Consider the following 10360-nt stretch of genomic DNA (forward strand, 5'->3'; position numbering starts at 1 on the left):
TTCCCTTCCCCATGCGCCTGGCAAACGCATTAGGAGGCCGTTGCCACCCTGCAGAGAGGTCGGGCTCCTTTCCCTGCCCCGCACGGCGCCCTGTTCCTAGGATTGCTGTGTGTCTGTGTTCGAATTTGGGTCTGCCCCCTTAGGGCTTCTGCTAAACTAGTTGCGAGACAAACTGTGCTGCAGCAGCACCCACAACGCCTGGGGTCATTTCCCAGCCGCCACTTTCTAGCTGTGTGACCTTGGCAAATCACTTAAGTAGCCTCTCTGCACCCCTCTATCTCCACCCCCGAACCCCCAGCCCCTCTCCTCTTCTGAAAAGAGGGAATGGTAATGTTTTTGTTGATGTTCCACCTCTATGCTTCACACTGCCTTGCAAGGAACAGGCACCTGATGTTTGCTGAAGGACCGGTTCTGGAGGGGCATTTATTTATTTAGACATGCCATAAGAGAAAAATTCTGAGATGTTCTAAATTAAATTACAGGGTGCTGAACAGAAAGAGACAGACAGGCTGCTAATAGCTGGGGGCCAGCTAACAAGACTGTTCACACTCCTGAGTGTATGTTGGAATTTTGAATTAACTTTCAGGTAGCTATTTCTGTGATTATCTAAAAGAAAGGCTAGGTGCCAGAGAACCCTAGGAGCCCCCTATTCTTGTTTACACATGACCTTTCCAGCCTTGCCCACCACCTACAGACTCTGCACCTATCCCAAAACCATCCATGCTTCACCTTCTCCCACTCTCTTTATAACCAATATAAACTCTTTCAAAACAACTTAAAGCTTTCTCCCCACTATCTGATGTGTAAAAATGCTCACCAACTCCAGGACTGCGAACGTGTTGCCTTTTCCACTGGGCACTGATGTTGATGGTTTAGACTCCATGCCCCAGGACCTGTTCTTTTTTCCTTGCTAGCAATTGCCCAATAAGCCCTTTCTTTTAAAAAGACTTTCAGCTGTGGAAGTTAAAAGTTTTGTTTAACAACACTTCTTGCCTTCCATTGGCTATTGATACCCACTCCTGTGGCCAGTTTCCACTAACAAGGTGAGGAAAAAAGGGCCAGCTGGCCAGCTGACCTTTGTGGCCCAAGGTTTCTCCAGGGCAGATTGATTTCCCCTTACCTGGTCCCCTGTGATGGTGGCTGGCTACCATTTCTCAGTCAGGCAAGCCAGAAGGCCATTTGATCTCAAGGGTGGTGGGGCATAGCTTCCTGTCCACCTGCTCTGTTCTGAAATCTCAGAAACTGCTGCTCTGGTATCCTCAGTGACTTGGTGTGCCTCATGCCATTCAGATGAGCACAGCATGATTTGTGATTGATCAATAGCCACTCACCCATCAAATAAATACTCCTTGAGCACTCCTGGCCTTGGCACAGGTACTCCAATATTGGACCAAGTTCACCCACTCTACCCCCATCTACGGCCTAGAGCAGGGATCTTGCCCTGGAGCCTTGTCAGAAACACCCAGAAGGCTTGTAAAACACAGACTGAATTTCAGATTTTGATCTGGATGGGGCCTGAGATTTTCGCATTTCTACCAAATCGATAGGAGATGCTGTAGCGGCTCACAATAGGCCCCCATTGTGAGAACCACTGGTCTACAGGAAGGAAATGGACATCAAATGATCATATGAGGCAACAGACCACTATAGTCAGTCACTATAAACAGGGTGTGACATTTGAAGGTGGAGTGTGTATGCAGTGCAGGTGGGGGCTGGGGACCATGGCAGGCAGAGGGAGCTGAAGAGCTAAGAAGAACGGTGACACTGAAGTTCTGGAGCTCAGACAGGAAGACAGTCTCAAGTAAAGGCCAGGTTTATGAGACAAACCTGTGTCAAGAGCAATGCATTAAGACTATGTGGGATCTAGCATTGTCTTGAGACCGTCTTGCTCTCTGAACTCCAAGTTCTCAATCTCACCGTGCTCCTTTGCCCGTTTCCTGTGTGAAAAGCAACGGGAAGCTACCAGAGGGTTTTGAACATAAGCAGATCTATGTTCTAGAACAGTGACTCTGGATACAGTGGGCAAAATAGACTGAGAGGATAAATGGAAGCAAGTGGGCCATCTGGAAAGATGTAGCAGTGGTCGAGGTGGGGCTGATGGGAGGCTTTTAGCTGCCTTGAGCACTTTATCAGTCTGTATTCTGTGAGGAAAAGAGAAGTCATTCTAGATACTTTAAACAGAGAACATCTGATATAAAAGATTGAGTGCAAAAGTATTGGAAAAAACGGAAGGGGCGTGTGATGTTACCTAAGATTAGTAACCACAGGAAGCTGCTAGCCCCTTTAGGGCTGAAAGTCAAAAGGGAAAAAGGTGTTACCCAAAACCAATAATCACTGGGTCCTCGCCAGCTACTGCTGTTTCTGCCATTGTTGCTCAAGTCACTGCTATTGTCACCACTAAGGCGTTGGCAGAAGCCTGAAGAAAATGGCTTCTCTCCACCTGCCATCCAACTTCCTCTGACAGGAAAACTGGTGGGCAAGGGTGTCTGGGAAATGAGTGCAGGCTTCCAGCCTGGGTGTCAGAATCTTTAGAGGAGATGACAACAGACTCTCCTGCATCTTCTTATCTGGGAACAGGCTTGGCGGTCCAAGTCACACATGGCTAGCCTGAGTGGCCTGGGATTCCTCTACTGCTGTGGCCCCATGCTTGGCAGTGATCAACCGCCCTGGGGCCTCTCTCACCAGAGTTCAGGGCTGCGCTGCCCAACATGGCGTAAATTTGCCACATGTAGCTATGTTCGTTTAAATTAATTACAATGAAATAAGATTAAAAATTCATTCCTTCATAGAATGTACACCAGAAGTGAAACCCAATGCAAACTACAGACTCCAGGTGATAATGACGTGTCAGTGTAGGTTCCTCAATTATGACAAGTGTACCACTGTGGTAGGGGATGTCGTTGGTAGGGGAGGTTGTGTGGGTGTGGGGACAGGCAATATATGGCAACTCTCTCTACTTTCTGCTCAGTTTTGCTGTGAACCTAAAACTTCCCTAAAAAAAATTTGTTAATTTTTTAAAAGTTCATTCTTCAGTCCCACCAGCCATATCTCAAGGGCTCACATGCAGCCAATGGTTACCGTTCAATGGCTACAACAGGTGGGGACAATCTCCATCTTCATGGAAAGTTCTCCAGGCAGGCAAACTCGAAGGCTGTGAAGGTGCTGCCCCAGAAGATGAGCTCCAAGGGTCTGAGCTAGTCTGACCCATCTTCACACAATCGTTTCCAGCATTTTCTCAATAGGCCTCGCTCTTCTCCCCTCACTAACTTCTCATCCTGCCCAGAGGTGAAAGAGGTGGACAATGTTTGAATCCCCTGCATGGCAAGTGAGTCTTTAGTTTCTGAGGCTGATAATCGACCCCTGATGAACCGTGAAGACCAATGCAGCCATCAGCCAAAACAGTCATGTTTAAAGGTCTGCCAACTTTGGCCAAAGAGAGAACAAAACTTGACAGAATTTCACTTCCTGGACAGACTTTTCACACTGAACATCTATCAATAGGCCATATATAATTTTCAATTTATTTGGCTTATTTGTAACATTACTAAATTCAAAATTCCCAGTGTCCTAAATTTGATTACCAACACAAGTTTCTACATGAAAACAAGTCTCTTCAAAACAGAAACTGCTATGTGTGACTTTAAAAAAAAAAAAAGCAAGTTATTTTATTTGAAAGAAAAATATGAAACTGAGAAATAATCACTATTTCCACTTGAGAGAATGAATTTCATTCCTCTGTCTTACAGAGAACTAATGGCCACAGGAGTGGATCATCAGCTTCTTTATGGCATCTCAATTGTCTGTGCACGAGGCCCGGGTCCTCTAAAACAATTAGCATACCAGCGGAGTATGTGAAACCCTTTCACGCCAAGGATATTATGTAAAGATTTCATATTGGAAAATTTTCTCATATGTTCTTAGTAACTTACAAACCAAAGAAATATGGCATCATTTCCTCTTTCTCAAAATAAGTTTTACCAAATTTGACTTATAAAACGTTCTGGGGTTAAAAAAAAGAGTATCAGGTTTTTGGCCAGTCTCTTACTGGCCTCTGGCTTCCAGCACTCAGGTTTATCCAGAGGAAACGGCTTGTGGAAAGGGGCAGGGGCTTAGGGAAACCACCAAGAAGCATTGGAACATTTTTCAAAGAAAATTGGACAAATTATCACATATGTTGACATTTGAGCTTTTAAATGTAGATCGAAGTAGAAACAAGGTTTTATCAGTCATCTTGTTCTGGGGTAAGAGTGACTAAAGTTCATTCCTCCTGTGAAATCTCTTGAAGTTACTTTCCTTCCCGTCAAAATTACCCATCAACAGCTCCTTCTCATCTTCCTCGTGGGCCTTCTTCACTTCTTCCTTGGCCTGGATGTCATCCATCTCCCTTTCTGGGCCCTGCGGAAAGAAATGAAGACTTGGGTGGCTGGGGATTATACTTTCTGGGGGCCGACCAGGTGTTAGCATGCGACCTGCCCCTGCCTTCTGGAAGCCTCCACTTCAGCTAGGGGCAGCTGAAGAAGAGCCCCCAAGGCTCTCAGGCCCTAATCCCTGGAACCTGTCAGTGTGACTTTATATGGAGGAAGGGTCTTTGCAAATAGGATTAAGTGTGTTGTGATGGCGAGATTATCCTGGATTATCAGATGGATCCTTAATTCCATCATAAGTGTTCTCATAAGAGAGAAGTAGAGAAATATGAAACACATAGAAAGGAGGAGAAAGTCACATGAAGATGAAGGCAGAGATTAGAGTGATGTACCCATAAACCAAGGAACACCTGACGCCCCCAAAAGCTGGAAGAGGCAAGAGAAGAATCCTCCCCTAGAGCCTTTAGAGGGAGCACAGCCCTGCCAACACCTTGATTTCAGCCCACTAATACTGATTTTGGACTTCTGGCCTCCAGAACTGTGAGAGAAGAAGTCTGCGTTGTGTTAAGCCAGCTAGTTTGTGGTGATTTGTTCCAGCAGCCCCCAGGATATGAATACGTCCTCTTCCTTCTGTTCCCAGAGCACTAGGGCCCTGTCCTTCAACCAGCTGACCAGTGAATGGGCCATGAAAGGAGAAAATCCAGGGAATATAAAATAGGACAACACACTGGAAACTATTTGGCTGTAAGGGAACTTGTGACCCAACCTGTCCACTCCTGGGCTTATGTCCACTGAAAGACATGTACAGGAATGACTGTAACAGCTTTATGAATGAGGCCACAAGCTGGAAGCCACCCAAAGCAGCACGGACAGAGAATGGACACATACCTTCTGGAATATTCTTACAGGAAGAATGAGCTACTGCTGCATGTGATAATATGAATGTATCTCACAACCCTGCCTGGACGAGTAAATATTGGATGGCTCCATTTATATGAATTTCAAAAGAAAGTCAAATTGATCTATGGTGATGGAATCGCAGTTCCTTTGTGAGCCAGTGTTGGCTAGGAGGGGATGTGAGGAGGCTCCCGGAGCTCTGGTAGCATTCTGTGTCTTGATCTGGGTGAGGTGTTCATCAATAAAACTTCATCAAGCCCCTTCCTATATGTTAGATTCAAGTACAGAAATAAATAATGAAAGAAAAGTTAACTGCATTCATCATACCTTGGTTTCACCCCAAGTGGCCTTGCCAAAATTCTCAGCATACTCTTCACTGTCTGTGATGAGGAAGTTATCGAAAATGGTTCCAGATCTCACCTACAGATAAAAATAAGGCCTTCCTTGTTGATGGGAGACATATAACAACTTTCTACCAAGAAACAGTTGTATTTTGCTCAGTACTGAGACAATGATTAGCTCTCCAAGGCAGCACATGCTTAAACCCATTTCTGAAATGTCCATCCCCTCCAGGGCACAGGTTCTCAAACCTGACTGCCTACTAAGATCACCAGGAACATTTTAGAAACTCCTGATGCCTGGTCTCTGCCCTGGGGATGCCAATGTAACTGATCTGGATGCTGCCTCACTGTCCAACATGTGGGCCGTGGACTGGCAGCATCAGCACCACCTGGGAGCTTGGTGGGAGTGCAGACTCTCAAGCTACACCCCAGACCCACTGCATCAGGTTCTGCAATCCAGTCGTAAAGCTGATGGACCCACCGGTGACCAATTCCCAGGGGGCAGGGAGGCAGACAGGGAGTGCCCAGAAGGCTGGAAGGTCATCTGTTTTGGCCACGACTAAATGTCTCGGGTCCAGGTATAAATGCCAGGCACACAGCAGGACCTCAAGGAACAACGGCTATGTGAATTAAGAAGTTTAGGCTGAAGTTCAGTGTTATCAAACTAAAGAAAATAAAAAACCCAATGACCTGCCAAAGCTCCAGCCCGATGGCACCAATGTTCTCAAATTCCGAGAGGTCGTATTCCGTCAAATAGTTGGTGTTTTTCATCTTTTGATGGAGCCAAACGTCTTTATCGATACCCTCTGGTTTCAGGCCATCCTGCAACAACAAACCGTTATGTGGTCATCCTGAGTGATACGGGCAGAAGAGGGGGCAGCCTGAGGGAGTCACAGGAAGAGGATGCCACCCGCGCACCTGGTATGGAGGCTTCTGCAGCATTGGTGCCTGCCAGTCCCCATCCAGTTCACTGTTCCAGTCGCTTGGTTTGTTGGCACTGGCATCCAGAAAATGCTTCTCCCAGTCCTTAAAATACATGCAAGAAAAAAACCAGATTCTCAGATTTGAGAAAGGAAATTCTTAGCTACTGGGAGGCAGAGGCAGGCTTGTGACCCAGGTCCCTATTTCTCCATCACCTCCTCAATTTGGTGGTCGAAGAGCCAAGTGCCTGGGCCCCTCATCCCGCCAGGGGCCTCAGGGCTACGCACTGCTGGGATTTTTCTCCCTAATCCCCAAAGTGACTGCAGCATTTCCCCATGCAGTTGAGAGGAACAGCAGGGTAGAAAACTTGAAATAATGGTTAAAGGTAAAATGATGGGCAAAAAAGTGATAGGGGGAGGCAGGCCCGCACACTGACTGATGGTTAAGTCTGTTCTACATCACAGTCACACACGGACTGTTCCAGAGAGAGGCTGGAAAACTGAAAACGTCCCAAGTTTTACCTGGGGACTGCTGAGTAGCAAGAGAAATGCAATTATTATTGAGTCCTCTTATAGATATATAGAACACTTGCACAATACAAACGTATATACACATGTACACACAAACGCATATGTACACACAATACATACATACATGTACATATACACACATTTATACACACACATATGTACCTTTATACACATGAATATACACATACATTCATATACACATCTATATATAATACATAAAAGTATATGTATATACACATTAATACACACATATATACATACACATGTACACATATCTATATAGATGTGTGTATATGGTTTAGTTATTATTTAATAAGTGAATGGAGAAAAAGTTGCTGTGGATTAATGTCCATATAAACACATATAAAAGCATAAAAGTCACGTGCAATGGTATTTCCTCTTCTAGAACTGAGAAATTGTAAAAATTTTTCACTTAGAGGGCAGCTTTCCCATGATACTCTGTAACTTCTCAGCAATCGATACATAGCAGGTAGTTGGCTCTCCTACTGCTTTTTGCCCCCACCCCACCTGGCCAACCGTGAGCCCCTATAGTGTTGGGATCCAGAAAAATGATTACAGTTCAATCTGAGTAGCAGGCTCCTTAGAATCATGGATGATCAGATCACAAGGCCACAATGAATTAATTTGTTTAGGAGCTCACATGGAACTGACTATGGGGACAAAACAGCCAGTGTGGAAAGGAGCTTCTGAAAGGACGATTCGGCCCCTCTGGGGATCTGTCTCTACCCACACTGCTGGGTCTCGTCCTTGCAGCCCAGAGGGGCCAGGATTTCAGTGCCAAGACCTATGTCTCCAAATGTGCAGCTGGAGGTGAGGGGGTAGAGACGGGGGCAGGAGGAGGGCTGCAGGGTCAGTTTCTCTGTCATTCTGGGCTTTAAATTAGTGCTCTTTCTAGGTGAAAACTCCTTTTTCAGTTTGTTTTAAAGGTAAGAAAGGGAGGGGGAAACTTTGCCTTTTTTTTCCTTGAGAAATGATGGAAAAACCTTCTACGATTGGGGTTTTACCCTAATCTGAAGGCATTTTCATTGATTGGACACCATGGATTCCAAATTCCTGGAACTTTGGATTATCTAAGAAAAAGAAAAGAATTGCCAAAAAATGTAATAGTCGAAAAGAGATGCCATTTTGATTTAATAATTACATTCTTTCCATGATAAAGTATTTGACTGTTAGATAGCAATGCCACTAAGTAGTTAGTTGTAAACATCAGCCTGGTACTCTTAATTATGGCAAAGACAACTGTCTACAGAAAAATGCCTCATATTTTGGTGCAGTGTTTGATGTTCGAAACAAAATGTTCCAACAATAAACAAACATAAACTGAAAGAAAAAAAAAAGTAGCTGTAAGTGGATAGTTCCCAAAAAGATTTATCCACATCCTAAATCTGGGAATCTGGGAATGCGAGCTTATTTGAAAAAAAAGGGGTCTTTGCAGGTGTAATTAAGATAAGGAGCTCGAGGAGGTTATTCGGATTATTCAGGCGGGTCCTAAATCCAATAACAAATGTCTTAATAAGAGATAGAAGAGACATAAGGAGAGGACAAGGCCATGTGGAGATGGAGGCAGAGATTGGAGTGATGTGTCTACCAGCAAAGGAATGGCCAGAAGCAACAGACGCTGGAGGAAGCAAGGAAGGATGCCCCGAGAGCCTTCAGAGGGAGTGTGAGCCCGCTGACATGTTGATTTCTAACTTCTGGATTCAAGAACTAAAAGAGAATACATTTTCACCCTTTAAGCCCCCCACTTTGTGGTGCTTCGTTACAGCAGCCCTGGGAAACTCTTACATAGCTGTTATGTTATGGTCAATAGTCACAAGTGTGAGGCCAAAAAAATACTTCATGTTCAAATGCAGAATAACAACAACAAAAAAATCACTTAAAAAAAGGTTGTTGGTGCCTTAACATTGGTTAAAAAGAACAAACTCTACTTGCTTTGATCTCAAATATTATAAAACTCTTTCACAATACCTTTGAAACGTGCAGATCTGTGGCTGATTTCAGCACATATGCTCTGGGAAGAGCATTTTGATTTCTATGCTATCACGATTACCAGCCACTCAGCAATCGTACAGGACCTGGTAGTTACAAAGTTCACTCGTACGCTTTCTAGAGTTGTTTGGGGGAAATGCATACCTGAGGTTTGTCTTCTTCGTCCTGCTCCCAGTCCTTGGACTCTGCCAAAGACTTCTCCATCTTCTTCAGTGATGTCAGGTTCCAGTCATACTCAATGCTGCCAGATTCAATCGCTTGGCCATCGATTTTCACTTCATAAGTGAGATCTGGTCTTAAGATTAGAGTGTAGAGGTGTGTAAAGCCATCAACCTGAATGTTTTAGGGGAGAAATAAGTGACAATGACAGGTTGCAAGGCAAGTCTAAACATGCAATTGAAGTTGTCATCAGTCAAAGCCTTGTTATAAACAGAAGAGGAGAGTTTCTAGGAATAGGGGTTGACTTGACAGTAACAGTTTGTCCTACGGAAGAATCACGCCTTTGCAGAGCACTGCTACGCATAGCCCTCTCTTGAGCCTGTGCAAAGACGCTGGCTCCCACTGTAATCCCACAGGCAGTTATGACGGAGTGGTCCCTGTAACTGATGGGACCACCTCACTGTTTATAAAAAGTTATGTGGAAAATGACTTCCTGTCCTAGATTCTGAAGGATTTCAAACGAAGCCCACTCTATTTCTAACACAGGGGAGAACTTTGTGATGCTCTGAGCTGGCCAATAATTGAAGCTCCACGAGGGCAGGCTCACTGCCTCCTGGGTCATGGTTAAAAGCCAGGGCTGGATGCGAGCAAAGCATTCAACACCCCAAACATGCACTTAAGGAGGGGCAGGTGGGTGCCCGGGGAGGCTGAGGGTGCCCAGGATGTGCCCACCTGTCAGTAGCAGAGGGGACCCCTGCACCAGGCTCCAGCAGGGGTTCTCAGAGTGCAGCCCCATGACATCAGTATCAATGAAAAATGCACATTCCCAGGTGGGCGCCAACCTGCTGCATCAGAACCTGGTGGATCCTCTAGTCACTTTCATAGGCCTTCCGGGGACAGTGACATGGCTCAGGTTTGTCAGCCACTGTCCCAGCATCTTAAAGGGTCTGTATCAGGAGGGTTCTCTCCTGCCAAGAACCAAAGCTAAAGGCCTCTTCAGTTCCATCTGCTCCACCCTGCTGGACAGGGCACTGCTGTCTAGACGGTGGCCAATGGCTGTCAGGGATCAATACCACAGACGAATAACTGCTTCTCCCCATGCTCTCCCTCTGCTCTCTGCTGCCTTTCTTTTCAACTC

The 10360-nt window shown here is 45.3% G+C and overlaps 1 protein-coding gene across 1 annotated transcript in view; it reads right to left on the reverse strand.

The window, feature by feature from the left end:
- Positions 1-3533: 3533 nt before the first annotated feature.
- The window catches only part of CALR3 (calreticulin 3), an 18915-nt gene continuing 12088 nt past the window's right edge, over positions 3534-10360 (reverse strand). Inside the window, exons 5-9 of the mRNA XM_006904253.3 lie at positions 9208-9396; positions 6521-6628; positions 6293-6424; positions 5589-5681; positions 3534-4395 (exon numbers count right to left, since the gene is read on the reverse strand). Coding sequence (XP_006904315.1) covers positions 4252-4395; positions 5589-5681; positions 6293-6424; positions 6521-6628; positions 9208-9396 — 666 coding nt within the window. The 3' untranslated portion in view covers positions 3534-4251. The remainder of the gene's footprint in view (positions 4396-5588; positions 5682-6292; positions 6425-6520; positions 6629-9207; positions 9397-10360) is intronic.

This window comes from Pteropus alecto, unplaced genomic scaffold (assembly GCF_000325575.1).
Source record: "Pteropus alecto unplaced genomic scaffold, ASM32557v1 scaffold160, whole genome shotgun sequence".
NCBI lineage: Eukaryota > Metazoa > Chordata > Mammalia > Chiroptera > Pteropodidae > Pteropus > Pteropus alecto.